Here is a 16,979-nt window from a genome sequence, read left to right as displayed (position 1 = left end):
CTGATTGAATACAGCCAATTTTTGAATGATGTTTCACATCCAGGTGTACAATCAAGGTTTTGGTACCAGCTAGCCAGGATACGAAAGCTGCTGTATGATTTGTAGGTCGCTGTTGGATTATCCCAGCTGGATGAACGGGACTCAGAAGGCCCACTGCGTATGATCATTCCCATGTATAGGCGCTGAAGAAAACGACGTAAAAAGAAGAAAACTACAAATGTTGGAATACCAACCTTATCTTCAGTCATTGCTGGCATTGCTTCTTGTTGTTAAGTAAGTTACTATTTTGATCGTGCTAAAACCTTATCTAGAGAAGTAAAAATAGTGAATATATTCCTTAAAATGTTTCCATTTGCAAGTCTCAGTCCTTGAACCGAAGTAACCACATGCTTGAAGATCCGTTTTTCCTTGATGTCTTTTCTGAAGTTTCCAACCTTCCCTGAAACCGTGAGTTGGGAATGTTAAAAATAAAAAAGCAGTTTGAATTTATCTATTTAGATCACATTTATATTCATTTATATTACAACAACCAATGCAAATTCTTCAAATTTTAGGCTTGATAACTGAGACATCGTTGTAATAATGATTTATTATACTGCTCCCAGAGTTACCTCTCCAACATACTCCTATGGCTTTCGGTGTTATCGAAGGCTGGGCTGAAGCCTCTCTCTCAGAAACTCCAAAGCTTATTTTCTTGCATAAAACTTTGAACGCTGGGCAGAGGGGATTACAAAGGACAGTAGAGTGGCTAAAGCAGTTCATATTATCAGTGGTTTGGAAAAAAAATGTCTTGATTAACCTCTAAATGCTTTATTTGTTACAATGGTAGTTAAGTGTTACAATGCCAAGATACGGTTTAAACAGAGCTATGCATTATCACAGCATTGTGCCAACTCTTCTCTGCCACATTTGTTTTGAGTAATGGTTTTAATGTAAACCAGACCCAAGATATTTCCGGCTAGGTTTCCTCACATCTCTCTTTTATCTTTGTCTAGCATCTCCAATTGCATGAACAATCTTCCCTGAGGTTGTTGTCACTGGTGTCCTTTATAAATTTCCAATTTGCATTACATGTGCTGCCTGTAATAACTCCTAACTATATAATAATCCTTTGGATTATAAAAGGCAGTGTTCTGCATTATTTCCCAGAGATTAATTAACTCTCCTCTCTCTTCCTTCTTCTGTGGTTTACAATATTGGTACAGTAAATACAGGTATTCATGAATTTAATTTGGTACCATCCTGCTGCTAATAGAGAGATCACAAATCATAGAATCATAGAATAGTTTGGGTTGGAAGGACCTTTAAAGGTCATCTAGTCCAACCCCCCTGCCATGGGCAGGGACATCTTCAACTAGATCAGGATGCTCAGAGCCCCGTCCAACCTGACCTTGAATGTTTCCAGGGATGGGGCATCTACCACCCCTCTGGGCAACCTGTGCCAGTGTTTCACCACCCTGACTGTAAAAAATTTCTTCCTTATACCTAGTCTAAATCTACCCTCTTTTAGTTTAAAACCACTACCCCTTGTCCTGTCGCAACAGGCCCTGCTAAAAAGTCTGTCCCCATCTTTCTTATAAGCCCCCTTTAAGTACTGAAAGGCTGCAAGAAGGTCTTCCCGGAGCTTCTCTTCTCCAGGCTGAACAACCCCAACTCTCTCAGCCTTTGCTCACAGGAGAGGTGTTCCATCCCCCTGATCATTTTCGTGGCCTCCTCTGGACCCGCTCCAACAGGTCCCTGTCTTTCCTGTGCTGAAGACTCCAGAGCTGGATGCAGTACTGCAGGTGGGGTCTCACCAGAGTAGAGTAGAGGGGCAGAATCACCTCCCTCGGCCTGCTGGCCACGCTTCTTTTGATGTGGACGTGTAGTCCAGAACAAAGAGATATGATCAGCAAGTTGTGTCACTATTTTTCTGAAAGATCAGCCCCTGGAGTGCCTTTGAACACACTGTACGTCCACCTGCCTTCAACCTTTGCAAAGGCCTCTGCAGGGAGTATTCAGGCTGTTGCACAACAAACAAAGAGTTTGGTTTTAAAACCAGCCTCAGGGATGCTCTCTGCGGTTATCATAGAACTACAGCTCTAGTCCACTGTGGCAGTCGGGACTTAAACTCAGTTTCTGTGTCCTCCCTGACTAAGTCTTCAAAAAATACTATAGACAAATGTTCTGGCTTCATGAATGGAGTTGATGGGATAGCATTTTACCCATGGACTCCAAGAAGCAAGGTGTTGTAGGGCACTGCTATGGTTTTAATCCCAGATGAAATGTGAAATTACCAAAATACATAATCTGGTAAGGGCTGAATAGTCCCAGTATCAAAAAGAGAATCTCATGAAAAAAAAAAGGAATGCTCTATCAAATTCCAGACGGTGCAGCGAAAGGGCTGTTTGCAACTGCTATGCAATTTAGATGGAAAAAAAAGTATTCTCCAGCTTTGGCTAGTCCAATTGTAAACCCCCCCAAATGCTGCTTCCATTTTGTCCCTTGGGAGATGAGTGAGAGAGAGCTCACTCTGTAGTTTCAGTTCACTCGTGATACTGTACATGAGGGAAGGCCCTAGATTCCATATACTATTTTCCCTTCCTTCCTGTCCTCTTCCCCCACCCCAAATACCCTCTTAAACCACTATTTTTTTGGTTCAAGCAACAAGGCTAAACAGGTGAAATTTTAAATAATGATTGAGGATTTTTTTTATTCATTTAAGATTCAATATCATTACAGAAAATGTTATGGTACAGAGTTGTTTAACATCAGTTTTATTTCTTTGCTCATTTAATTTCCACACGAATGCTGGTAACACTAATATCTGTACAAGATCAGTCTTTGATTTTTTTTAATTTTTAGTTCTGTACATTTTTAAATGTATTGGTTAAAAAGGCTGTCAGCACTTAAGGAAGCAATTTTTTTGTTTGTTGAAATAAAAGGTATCCAGTTACTGCCCAAGAGTACTGAGCTGGGTGGCTGCCGGGACAAGAGAGATCCCTGAATGCGCAGCGAGGCGAGAAAACCTCGGGGCTTCATTGGGTTCCCAGAGCAGCCACTCCGCTTTTGGCACTGTGCACATCAACACGAGATACAAGATAAAGAACAAGCAGAAGCTCTCTGTGAAGCGGTTATGAAGCATACTAATAAGGGAAATCCAAGTGTTGTCTACGCTAGTATAAATAAGCAGACAGCCTTGTTTTAAGAGCATAAGTAGTTGTATCTTAAAGATGAGAAAAAACACAAGTTCTGCAGGCACCTACTGCTGTCTACTAAAAGCTACCGCTATTAGAACTAGCATTGAACACACAAAGCAATTGCAAGGAAAGGAAAAAGTTGCTTTGATATAATCAGAATAAATTTCTTTGTTAAGATTTGTTTTAAAGTTTTTTTTAAAAGGTATTTATTTAAATTCCATTTGAAATATAATTCAAGATGTTGACTATACTGATCAACTTTTATCCAAATCAGAAAAACTAGCTGTGCCGTTGCATATTACAGGATACAGTCAATGATATGTGGACATGCATCAAAGCTTCGCTCTTGCTGGTGACATCATAGCCTTCCAATGACCATGACATCCACCACCTCCCCCTTGTGAAGCTCCACATACTGCTCTGTCTTTGGAGGTAGCATCAACAGTCCATTGGCACTGCGCATACTCATCAGACGACTGCTCATCTGATTCCCTACGGGAGAGCGAGAGAAAAATTTCAGTTAAGTTTTCAGTTAGTTTCAAATGCTGCAACACACCACGTGGGAAACAAGAGCTGTTCTTACAAAGAGGTTCATGTTGCTAACTTATTCGTAGAGCTGGGATCTCGCTGTTCCATGGTGGATGGAAACAGAGAACTCTGTAGAGAATCAGTCAGCCTCTCATCGCTCTGGCTCTCAAAACTCTCATTCCCTTTGCTAATTGCTTTCTTATCCAGCCTTCCACATTATCGGTACCTCATATCTTGTCGTAGTAAATTGCTTTTCTGTTGGAATTTCTAATTCTATCAAAATTACTTTATTTTTTCAATTTGTATACCTAATTGCGATTGTATAAAGACTAAAACCAGCACAGTCTAGAATGTTTTTAGTATATTGTTATAGAGTAAGTTTGATTAACTGTATTCTTCTCTCTGAATAGTCTTGTTTAGCATTAGTAGCTTAGCACTAGTAGCTAAAGTAGTTGAAGCCTTAGGTCACAAGAACTGAGAGAGAGTAAACTTTTTGATAAAACTAATGCTGCTAACACAGAACTAGCTGAATCCAGCAGATGCGAGCAGAGTGAAGAAGATGAGGACCAAGGAAACAATTCCAAGAGAATGAGGTAACTTCAGAAGGTGGCCAGCCCAGCGACTAAGAAAACCAGTAAGAAATCAAGAGACCACCGACCAGAATTAAGTGATTGGACTTGGGGACCGCTGGGTGGTACGGGTATAATTGGAGGGCGCGACCTGGGGTAGGGGTCCCTCTCCAGAGGCACCCAGCTCGAGCTGTAACCTCAGAACTGATAAAAGAGTAATTGGAAACCTTCACTTGGACTTTTCATTTTTCAGCGGGATCCTGGGGTCGGGCCCTGTTACGGTGGCCGGCTGCGTAAATCCATAACATATACCACCTCAAAAGAATGGGTTTCCTTGGGACACTGAGCTTCACAACATGTCCTGAAGGTAAACAGTATCATATTGGTAGTACTGACAAAAAATGAAAATGCAATAAAAAGTCATGCCCTTTAGTTTCTCGGTTTTCAAACTTCCAGACTGACAGAGAAATCATTCCAGACAGTGTGCTTGCGTAAGCAAAGAAGCGGTGCACAACAAGACAGAGTTAAACCAAAGACAGCATTATAGATGTAAGTAATACCTTGAATTATACCTGGAAATATGTCAGAGGCTGTGATCTTGGGAGTCGATGGTAAGAACTTTCTCTGAGTAAACAGTAAGATGCATTTGAGCTAATGTCTTTCCTGTGGAGACTTGTATATAGTGCTTTGTATGGAACAATTTGGATGTAGCAAAAACACAATTAGTTGTTTAAGGACCTGCATCTCTTGAGAAACTGGCAGAGTCGGTCTTCTAGCAGTATAGAGCTAAAAAAGTATTCAAATATAGTATTTACCTCAACTGCAGCTGAGTATCCAGAAGTATCCCTAGGTGGCAAACATGACTCATAAATAAGTCTTAGTCTGCTTTAAGAGAACATACACAGCCTCTGCCATCTCTTCTACTTTTCCAGTTCAGCCAGAATCATGCTTCTTTTATTTGTATTGTTCCTACCTATGGCCCAACTTGTGTTTGTTTAGTACATGCACAAGAGCAAAAGTAAGCAAATGTGCCTGTGAGTGCAAGGAAGCATGGGTGGACGTTTATAAAAAGGAATGTGTGCTCATGTGCAAGCATAAAGGTGTATTTTGTGTGTGTGTGTCTATAAAGGCAGGTTATTCAGATAAAGGAAGTTTTAATGGTTAAGTCGATAAGTCATATCATGACTGAGTTTTATACTAACATACATGTATGCATGTGCACAAGTATGTCAGCAAATCAGTCTGCATAAGGAAGGTTATATGAAAAAACATGTGCACATGCTTGGTTGTTTTTAGACATATACGTAGGAAGGAAGGACCTGTGTGAGCGTGTCTGTCAGTCTGTGTGACTGGGCACTAACCTGTACTCTGTGCCCAAGGTAGTGGCTCTTGGTGATGCCAAGTCAGTATGCACCGATGATATTCTGGGCGGGGGTCCAATTTTACATCACATGATAACTGTAGAAGAAGCAAAGAAAGGATGAAAATGTCACGCATTCAGATTGCACTGTCTAACATAATGGAATCATCTGCTCAATTGTTTTTCCTTAAAAACAGTCTTTTCAAAAACTTGCATTTTGAGGTCAGATGGTGTCTAGTGCAAGATCAAAAGCTGTAGAAGATAGAGACTGCAGTATTTAAGGGAAATACAACTGTGATATTATAATATCAAAGTGTATGATGGAGTCTACATGCGTTAAGTGGAATATTCCAAAACTGTTCCTTTACTGGGAGTTTAAAGACAGTGTTTCTTTGGAAAAAAAGCTTTATCGTTTCTGGTCTCTGGATTACACTGCATAAAGATAAAAATTTTATTTGCATTCAAAATCCTGCTAGCTCTGACAAAAGGGAAATGGCCAATCTTTGAAATTAAAGACATACAAGGGATGGCTCACAATGGAAAATTCATGCAAAAGTGTGGGTCACTACAAATTGCTCTCTGTTTTAGAGTACTTTAGCTGTGAGATAAAGAAAAATCAGAATGCCTGAGGAAGTGCGAGTGAGAGACATGGGATAAGCAGTAAGGGAAAAGTGCACAGCCAAGAACACTAGGAAAACTGTAAAAGGTAATGTGTTCCTTGGTAGTTTATTTGAATCAAAAATAGAAGAATAATACATTATAATAACATGCCTTGAATCTATGTTAAACAAAGTTACAATACCCATGATTTCTTGTAAGAATGAAATGAATAGTTTAAGGGATTTATATTGCTTAGGGTGGGGGTCACGTGGGTTACTTATACAAATAACTCAAGAACAGAAAGGCTTTAAAGTTTGTATTTTCTATTGCTAATACAGAACTATCCTACTCTCTAGGTATTCCCAGATTACTCTGCATTTTTACCAGAGGTTAAAACAAATTTTTTTTTAAACAGAAAAGCATCCTTCCTGCCTGATTGGCAAATGGCTGCCTCTGCATCTGTATATCTTGCACCATTAGATGGCCATCTAACTCTCAGAAATTATGGGACTGAATATTACCGTTAACAGAGATAGTTTTGTGTGAACTTCCTTCAACTTGCCGGAATTAGTCTAGGGCTCAGATCCCCCAAACAAGACAGCCTTTCAGAGCCCAAAGAGCTGTGCTTCAACATCTTGAGAAAATTTTTAAATAGAGGACGAGCTTCTTACCCTGGCTTTGATGATGGTGGGCCGAGGATCCAGGATACCCTGCATTTTCCTCAGTGCGGGAACAACAAAGAGATTGCAGGTGACAACAGCTGACACAGGGTTGCCTGTAGGACAAAGAACAGTTGGTGGCGACTCCCTTTTGATTTACTCTATGAAATGCTGAAAGTGATCTCATGTTTTTGTAGCAATTGCACTCTAAAGGACTCTAAAGAGCTTTTCATGCTATGTACAGGAAACGTTTCATTCAAGACTGGAGTGGCATGTGGCGAGTACACCTGTTGAAAGCTACGCTCTCTGGCTGATGGTGTGCTGAAATCCTGCTCTTACCAGAACTGCCCCATGTTCCTCAGGCCCCACCATCTGCCTCTGTTCCTCCGTTGCCTTTTGTCTTACGCCTAGATTTGCCTGGGGCTGTGGCAGGGTTTACTGTGCGCAGGTATAGGCCCTAGCTGATAGGGCTCTTGATTCATGACTAAGGTTTCCAAGACCTATGGAAAAATAACTTTCAATTCCCTAACAGAGTGGCAAAATGCTTTAGTACAAATTCTGAGGAGAATTCTACTGATTTATTTGTTTTCTGCAGACTCACAAGAGAGGTGTATGACCAATGTCTGTCAAACACCACTTGTCTTACACATCTGGACTTCCCTAGATGACAGTTCTAAAATAAATACTACGATCAGACAGATGCTCCATTGATCTCTCCCCCGGAATAAAATCTACTGCAGCAACTAAAACAAGAGAGAGAAAAAGCACTAGAGAGACATCTGAAAACCACCAGCTTATCAAGAACAGGATTCCTTGTGTAGTCAGAAATCCATGCAAAGCCAGAGCAATAAGAACAAAATAAATTCCTCCTAATTTAGGAGGATAGAGATTTGTAGCCAGATCCCTAAGGAAATGTTTATTCTGAAACACAGCGATTTCCCAAGGCGACGCAGAGGCAGGAGGTGAAGCCATGCTGCCCTCTTTTGGTTCCACGGAACGATCATGATAAAAAAAAAATCCTGTGACATGTTCCTCGGCACTCCCTTGTTTTTGTCTCTGTTTTCAATACTTCAGAGTGGATGCACTGACTTACATGCACAGAATATTTACTGTGCGGGTGGAGGGAGCTGTAGGAAAAAACCAGCCCTGTATAGTACCACTTACAAAACCCAAGGAAATTGTTGTATGGAAGAAATCATAAGGCCTGTACACTGGCAAATTCTGAGGACAGGAACAAGAAAGAACTCCTTAGTATACCTCTGTAAGTCTGTCTCTTCTGCAAATTTCTGGGAAAACCTTACAGGTACCTTCTTTAGGGATGCCAACACCAGACATAGGTGCTGTGAAACGTCACTATTCTGTTTCGTGTCTGTCATCTATGCACAGCAACAAAAGTAACCCACAAAACATCTTACCTGGGAGTGCAAAGATTATTTTTCTTACGCCATCAATATCCAGAGTTGCAAAAGTTGTTGGCAGGCTATGGAAAAGGAAAGCTATTTAATATCTGCACTAGACTTTGACTGAACGTTATTATGTTATTATTTAAAACATTTGTAAAACAAAACAAAATGGGATCTCTCTCTCTCAGCAGTTCATTAGCACCTGTTGCTTATTCCATACGGGGGGTATAATCCTCTCTTTGTGATGACAGAACAATTAGTTTTTCTTGGTATTCAGCTATGAAGTTTTAAGTAGATGATTTTGCTTCTAGTGAGGAAACATCTAAAAGCAGATGAACTAGGAATCAAAAATCTAAATCCTGTCTTCATGCTAGAAGCCAATTAACAAAGAAGTAATACTGAAAGTATGCAGTTACAGAGCTGTATTTGTTTTTCATACAAGGCTCTCCAAAATTTTTGTAACATTAGTGACTCTAATTTCCCTTATTCCATTGTCTACAGCAGTAGTGACAACGGAGCGGTATTTCAGAGCAGCAAATGCTACTCAGTCTGCAGATGAACAAATTCAGATACACGGGCAGAGCTGCAGTCAGGTAAGACCTAGGTCTATCAGTAAAGAGCGCGCTCTGCCTTTCAGAGCTGCACCTGAGTGACCTTTAGTTTTTGTTATCAGGGCTATTACAGTTATAGAAATAGGACAGTAATGTGATGGCTCAAGAATGTGGCCAGCAAAGAAAAGGGACTCATCCGTTAAAAAAAGTTTTCTATGTACCTATGTTAATATAATCCTCTTAAACATTAGAAATGATACTTTATAAGAGAATAATTAGGCTGAGTTCCTTGGCTTCATCTTGAGCTAACAACTATCACCTGGTCAGCAGATGATAGCTGCTGACCAGCAGTAACTTTGGAGATTTGCCACACTTTGATCATTACTACCTAGTTTTGTATCTGCTAGGACTAATCAATATCCTGTTTTACCAGGGGAAATTGGTGTTTGAAGGTTCTGTTTTAAAAGGTCTCTAACATAATGGGAACTATGTGCCAGACCTCCGAATCTTATAACCAGTGCACAAACTGAGGTACAAAAAATCTAATTGCTAATTCATATTTACTGGAAACTTTGAATTCTCATCTGAGATTTCAACACCATCATTGGTAAACTCTTTGAGTACTTTCTTCTGGCAGTGCTGCTAGACAAGATACAACCTTACATTAGCTCAGCAACTTTCAGATCAAGTGGAAGAATGGTAAATCCAGGCATCACTCTGCAGTCATGTAGCACATCAAAATACAGGCATACAAAGCAAATTCTGGCTTTGCTCTTGGAACTTACTCAAGGGAATTTTTCCCAAAATAGTAACCACAATTCATAAAAGGCCTTTTAAGACAGAATTAATAAAAACTAAGACACAGTATTTGCTATTGCACTACAGCCAATGAAAATGAAGAGTGCTTATATTCTGAGTAAGAGTAGACGACCAAATGTTTTAGTAGCAGTAAGAAATATCTTTCTTTTGGCATAAAATGAAAATGGATGTTTGGGGAAAGTAAGATTTCTTAAAGCTTTTCTGGCTATTAAAACTTTTCTGGTTATTAAAAGTTTATTGCTACAAGTCTACAGAGGGATCACCAGAAGAAAGAATTATGTTCACTTTCAGATAAGCCAGAACCAGAACTTAATATTCTGAATTCTCTAAATCAGGTTATCCATTCTTGTCAGGAGCAGAGGCTGGAGTGCAGATCCCACTTTTGGGACTTCCCCACATCAGTTGTAGCAGTATGACAGAAGCAGTGAGCAATTTCCATGCCTGGGCTACATCCAGCATGGGATGAAACATGCTTTCAGCTCACTTGTTCCTTTTATGGAAGGGAGGTGGTGGTAGTAGCAGCACAAGCACCAAACCCACGTGCAGTTCTTTACTGGATTGTACGCAGAGACAGTAAAAGTATTTGTCTGTTTTCACAGCAAACACCCACTTTCTGTTCTGCTCCCTCTCAACAGTTATGGGCTAGAGGGGATCATTCCTCAAAGCTGCACTTGGCCCTGTGTTACTGGACCGTGCCAACCGAGCTTGCAAACAAACTGCACTCTGTGGTTAGTGAGGCAGAGCTGTAGACATCCTTCCGCTGCTGTACTGTGAAAGGCAACTCTCTATTTTCAATACATGTAGTTTTCGTTTCCTCTGCAAAGCACACTTCCAGACTCATTAATTAGCAGTGCTACAGCAAAGGAAAGCAATGCTGAAACACTTTTCTGAGGCAAACTAAACAAATAAAGGATTGTGTTTACTTTAAAATTACTATGCTCAATATGCCAATTAGATAAAACTTTGTAAATTAGCTGTCATTCCACCTCTCTCAAGAAATTGCTTGTTTGTAGGAATATGACTTATGCAAATGCTGACGTGAAAAATGACATGCTCGTTAAGCAAACCCGCAGTTAAATGTCCTTATATTTCCTGGTTACTTTGTAACAATGTCAATATCGGAGCTCTGTGATCACAGTGAAGACTGCGTTTATACCATGCTGGTTTCCTCCAAATCCCCAAACCTGATTTGCAACAGTTATCAGAGAAGTATCTCTTACTGATAAAAAGAAATCTCTCTGTTCCAGTTAATTTTACCCATAAAGATGATGATAATCTGAATAGGACTGATTTTGCTTCTTTTCCCATATATATCTACCATATGGTTTATAGTATGTTTGGAAAATTGAAGTCTACTGAAGCACTTATATAGGATATTTGGCCCAATATAGCCTCCATCTATGCTGCCTAAGTAGAAATATTTCTTACCCTGGTTTCATAAAAACTCTGCCAAAGTGAATCTGTGCGTGAAGATCAATATCCAGCACCTGTTTAAGATAGTCCTGTTTAAATTCAAAAAAGAAAATCGATTAAGTAACATCAAAGTGGCTTACATCATCTAAGCATTCAAAGCAGTTAATTAATATCAAGTGAAGATGAAAGACTTTTCATATCCCGAAAGGGCTACAGTCCAGTGGGGAATTTCCAGTATTTGAAAGAAAGTATTTTCAAAAAGAAGAGGTGAAGAACAGACTCATTTTAGGTGCCAAACCTGACTCCACGAGGACATAGTAATATATTTACTTTAAAGTCAGCTGCAGCATCAGAATCTTAGAGGACCCCACAAATACCTACTACTAAAACATTCCTTATGTCAAAGATGGAAAAAAGCCTTTATGCTTCAAAGTTAAGACTTAAAATCGTCAAGTTATTTAACTTTTTTCATGGAAGCTATCTAGGAGTAGAGTTAGAGATCTCCTACTACTTCTGAAATCAATACTGTACTGTAGAAATCATAGTTTTCCAGGATACTGTAATTATTGTAATTTCTTGGGGACATGGTCTAATTTACAGTGGTTGGGTTTAACAGTCCTTAGAAAGGAAAAACTGTGGGTGGCTTGTGCATTAGTTCAAGTTAAATGATTTTGCACAAACACAATTGATTCAGTTATTAAAACAAATTGAATTACTTGTTTAGTCTTTATTGAAAATTGCTGTGCTCAAAGATGTAGTATTCTGTCTGTTGTATTTAGTGAGATTAAAGACACAGGACATAACAGTCATCTGTGAAGAGAGACTTTGGAAGCAGTAAATCTGAAGCTCCCTTGCAGTTTTCCCATAGTTTTCTTTTTTTTTTTTTTGTGTGTGTGTGTGTTCAAATACAACTTTTTTCAGCCAGGCATGAATTCTCAATTATTCATTGCATTAACCCCATTTTTAATTTCTATTTACTTTTTGGATGTTCACAGTTATTTCATTAAAACTGTTGAAAGCTCAGTATCAGAGGGCTAACCATCAGTGGAATATAGAGCCTACTGACTTTATGCTGTTGCCTCAGATTCAAACTGGGGAGAAATTAGCCAGAAGGCATAAATGCCTGTAAGACCATTCAGCAGTCCAGTCACTTCCTAGTGTTCCTGTGTCTGCACTATGTCACCACGTTCCCAATTTAAAGACCGGCACTTGTCCTTGATTATTTTTCTAGAAATACTGAGGACAATAATAGGATTGAAAGTAATTGGCACTGGTTTAACTAGTTATCCATTTTCATGATGTATCCGACAATATGATTTCTACTCAGAAAAGTGACAAAAACAGCACTCATGTTTGCCATCTCCTAATGACTGTCTTTAGTATCTGTTAGTTATAAAAGGAGAGATGTTTCTTTTACCTGCCAAACTCACAGATTCAGCCTGGGATCAAAAAGTAATCTGAGTTTTCCTTCGCATAAGTCATGATTAATAAATGTCCTGCAGGTTCATCTACGCCCCACCAGCATCTGTGTATCCCTATTTTCTTTGATGGTTTTGGCACAGGGATTACCAACAGGAACTCAATCAACAATTCTGTTAATGATTCAAAAGGCAAATATATCAGCTCACTGTGTCTCGTATGTATTGCCTCTGTAGGACTATCAGGCGCAAAATGTGAAAAAACTATTTTTGTAACAGATACAGCTTTGGCATGTTCAGGAAACAGATCTGCTGAGTAAGAGCGAGCTATTTATATACTCAGGTTGCTTTTCGAAGTACTTTCAAAGTAGCTTTATTTTATCTACATTTTACCTGCTCTAAGAATAAAAAGAAGTCTGTTGCCTTCATGTGCTATTAACCAAGCACCTTCCTCATCATAACTACATAAATCATTCCTTAAATAAAAACACATTTGCAAATCACTCACATCAAGAATTAAAATCTTCCCTGTTGTACTATGTCTACTATAGTACAGTAATAAGAACAAAGGGAATGAGGATAGCATTGAAGACGATTTTCTTAATTAATTCACATTTTAAATGTTCCAAAAAAAATAAGATCCCTTTTTAATAAACATTAATACAAAGGTAAAAGCTCTGACGACAGACTCTGGCTTGAAATTCTGACATATGTTGTAGCAAGTCATACTTAAATTTAGCATACCTTTTCCCCCATAGATACACCTCCTGATGTAATGATGACATCAGCACGGCTGATACCCTCATTCAGTGCATTCAGTAAATCATCTGGGCTACAGAAAAGAACAGGCAAGCAGATTAGCGGCATGGAACTATTACGAGTTGTAGTGTAAGTGTCTGTGTGCACACATACAGATGTATATTCACACATATTTTTAAGAAAGAGATACAGCTCTAGGATAAGATAAGATCTTTTCCTTCTTAAGACTCCACACGGCTCTATTCAAGACCTGCAATCTCATTAAGTGAACATCACACCGTTTGGCACCTTTCTGTCTGAGAGCTTTGCAACAGGAACAGTGGGATACTTTAGGTTGGGACTGAAGAACACTAATACAAGTGTCTAAAAGTATGTAATTTGCACAGTAGGTAGCAATAAAAATTATGATTTAGATGAACCGACAGGGTTATATAAAGGGACCTGACACATGAAAATTACTGGCTACCAAAAAGGCTGCAGTACTACCTGTCTAGCTTATTTGAAGTGTGCAAAATGGGGATAAGGCTCCACTTCAAACTTCCATCAGTGAAAAGTGGGAGTAAATCCTTTGTTTATCTTCTCCATTAGAGGGCTCTGCAGCAAAGCCAGCTGTACATCCACTTCATCTTGAAAAAAACCAATCTATCCTGTTCAAGTGTCTATCTACCTTCACAAGAAACAGTGTAAGGGGAGCTATGATGTTCCTCCATACAAAGAGTATGACTGCGAAGGTGAAGGCTAGAAGCTGAGTATATTTCAGTTTTGGTGTCTTAACTCTTTTCTTTTTTTTTTTTTTAAACTGGAAACTTTGAAGGGGGCATTAGCTATCTAACAGCAGTACTGATGCTAACACAGAGCTTCAAGGCATGCAGTGGAGAAACTCGGTAATACAACTTACACAAGACCAAAGGAATCCAAAAGAATTTCCAATATATTAAATGCAGACTTTGCATTTAACATTTGTGAATTGACCAGAAGCTGACTGATTGCTACGACTGTATGTAATGTTCCTTCACCAGTATGTTTTTACTTCAATGATACTGAAAGTTTTTCATGGGAGGCTGTTCCTCCTTAGAATGCAATTGAACGAATGGGAAATAATGCTAGTGACTGTATAAAGGACTTCACCTGGAATACAGCACCTCAGTTAAATGCCACACTACAATTACAAGATGCCATTATGGGTTATCAAGGCTTTGCAGGCTGCAAATGGCATGTGGGCTATCCTTCGGGAGCTTTGGCTATATTTCACCAAAAGATAAAATCACTGCAGTTATTTTGGGGTTTGAACTGGAAACAGGAAAATTAGAAATACTGTGCAAGTCCTGGTTGACCTTTCAGAGACTAACAGAAACTGTGTTTCAAAAGGTCTCAGAAAGAAAAATCCTCTCCTCTGAGCATCCTGTCTTTGCCCATGGTTTAGTGAAATATAAGCAGCAGTTAGCATTATGTGGTGCTGTGTGCACTACAATTTATGTGACACAAGAAGGACTGCGCTCCTCACTGAGTAAGTATCTCAAGTGCGTGTAACTCTGCATACTCCTTACCTCCTCACCAGAGAGCCCTCAAGTGTCCTCTACCCTGGTTATGCCTTACAGGCAGAAAGACTCAAGACCCTTTCTCCACCGTGGCCGGTGACTGATGCAGCATCTTCTTTGGCATCACAGTGTGGTTATCCTGCAAAACTTTTCTATTTGTGCTGGGTTACATCCACTCTTTAGGATCATATTGCTTTGTAAGAGGTAGGCAACAAACTACAGCAGAAAGAAGGGCAGATTGCTGGTGCCATAGTGTAGGCTGTGATCAATCAGATATAGAATTGTACACTACCATTTTTTTAAAGGAAACAGAGGCTGCAGATATTGTGGCATGCCTCCATAACTTTTCTTTGGGCTACTGGGTATCTTGGATACGCTAAATGGCCTATAATGAATGGCTAAACTCCATTTTCTTTGGGCCAAAATATAAAACATACGGACTCAAGCAAAACCATCTCCTCCTTTGTTCTTTAGGAAACGGAGACAATTTCTCAGCTGCTCCTTCTGAAATCTCAGGATCATTTTATCCAAAAACCAGCACAAGTCTTCACTAGTTGTAGAAGGCAAGAGGAAAGAAGTTTGTTGTTGGCTACTGTCAGTGCCTTCTTCAGAACCAATTGTTTCATATTGATTGTCTCAGTAGTAATCTGTATGCAATAAGATATCGCTTAAGATTATTATAGAGTTTGTAACAGGAAAAGTCTCCCAAGATCTAAATATTCCTTAAGCCTTGCCAATGAGGGTGCAGATTGGAATGCAGCAAGGAATACATATTCATTACACAGGTCGACATAGGCCTTTCTGAAGCTCGATGACAGGCAGACACTCAGGCCACTAAGCCAAGACTGCTTTCAATATATTTTTCTCATTAGGTTGTGATGCAGCTGCGGACCTTGTCTGGGGCTTGCTCCAGGCTGTTTCATTTTATCTTGCTTAATTTTTAAAAGTTATTCATAGGTAGCAAAACCACCTGTCTGTGGATATCCTAATTCTGGATTATGAAGTGTGCTTGCTTTTGGTTGTGGTTTGAGAATAATGGAAGGAACAGTAAAAAGCAAACGAGTCTATATTTAACTGTTGTTAAAGGTAAATAGAATGGAAGTGCTCCTACTTACATACCGAATATATAGATAGTTGCAAAATGCATTGAATTCTTCCAAAATGAAAGATGTGATAGAAATTTTATTGTAATAAACTGAATGATTATGCTAGTTTGGTTTTTATTCTGAAGAAAGGAGACATTTACAGAATTCCCTCCCTTGCCTTTGCAGAAGGCTTCTCTCTTTTTGCCATATTTGGCACATTTCTTTTTGTCACTCAGGTCTGTCTAACTTTCTATCTACTTGAGGCTGGTAGTTCCATGATTCTGCGATTAACACAAAACACTCCTTACAGAAGTCACCTGCTGTAATCTTCAATCAACACCGTAGCAAACATTTTCGTTGCCTTTCGTGGATTTAATGCAGAGAGTTATCATTCAAATTGCATATTAACACATATTCGATACAATCAGATATCAAGATACTACTTCTTGTTTCATTTGTTGTATAACAATGAGCAGCTTCTCCTTTGGATTGACATGGAAAGGGAATAAGTAATTGAAGACTATTAACTTCTGAAAGAATAGACAAAATAACTTTGGCATTTGAGCATAAAAGGACAAGATTGTTCTAAAAGGCCTGTGACAAATCACCATGAAGCTGAGAAATAACACTCACTGTCTGAGCAGGTACAAATCAGAAGCTACGTTCTGAAGCCCTGGCCATTGCTAGGGGCAGGATACTGGGTTAGCTAGATTAATGGTCTAATTTACTATGATAAATCCTTTAAAATGTCTTGTGAAAGTGCTATTCTTGGATTTTTTTCCTTCACGGACAGAACTGTAACAGGTGCTCAAATATAATGGTGAATACCTTAATCAATGTAAAGTAGATTTTGATGGGAAGTCTCATTTCCAGATAGTAAAACTATTCTGTTTCATTTGGTGATTTTCAAAGTCAGAGTGACATTGTGCACAAGAAGGCAGCGTGCTTTTCTAACATGCTGCAATTGATTAAAAAAATTATACTCTCTGTACGTTTCAGATCACATCCCAGCATCTCCTGTAAATACAACTAAGAAAATTTGTTCTATAAGGATTACATACAGTTTACGAAACTCTTCATACAGGTAAGTAAGCACAA

At 39.1% G+C, this 16,979-nt stretch overlaps 1 protein-coding gene across 20 annotated transcripts in view; it reads right to left on the bottom strand.

Moving 5' to 3' along the window:
* Positions 1 to 2,822: 2,822 nt before the first annotated feature.
* Positions 2,823 to 16,979, bottom strand: part of GPHN (gephyrin) — a 300,275-nt gene continuing 286,118 nt past the window's right edge. For 18 of the 20 annotated variants that reach the window (XM_075151848.1, XM_075151849.1, XM_075151830.1 and 15 more), the window contains 6 exons: positions 13,244 to 13,331; positions 11,097 to 11,170; positions 8,311 to 8,375; positions 6,908 to 7,011; positions 5,638 to 5,734; positions 2,823 to 3,671 (listed from right to left, as the gene is read on the bottom strand). In XM_075151848.1, the coding sequence (XP_075007949.1) occupies positions 3,538 to 3,671; positions 5,638 to 5,734; positions 6,908 to 7,011; positions 8,311 to 8,375; positions 11,097 to 11,170; positions 13,244 to 13,331 (562 nt within the window). In that variant the 3' untranslated portion in view covers positions 2,823 to 3,537. Of the gene's footprint in view, positions 3,672 to 5,637; positions 5,735 to 6,907; positions 7,012 to 8,310; positions 8,376 to 11,096; positions 11,171 to 12,498; positions 12,674 to 13,243; positions 13,332 to 16,979 lie in introns of those variants that run through there. The other 2 variants (XM_075151842.1, XR_012673911.1) reach the window with 2 other exon arrangements.

Source organism: Calonectris borealis, chromosome 5 (genome assembly GCF_964195595.1).
Source record: "Calonectris borealis chromosome 5, bCalBor7.hap1.2, whole genome shotgun sequence".
Taxonomy (NCBI): domain Eukaryota; kingdom Metazoa; phylum Chordata; class Aves; order Procellariiformes; family Procellariidae; genus Calonectris; species Calonectris borealis.
The sequence above is the reverse complement of the archived record's forward strand: the minus strand, read 5'-3'. Positions and strand labels throughout refer to the sequence as shown.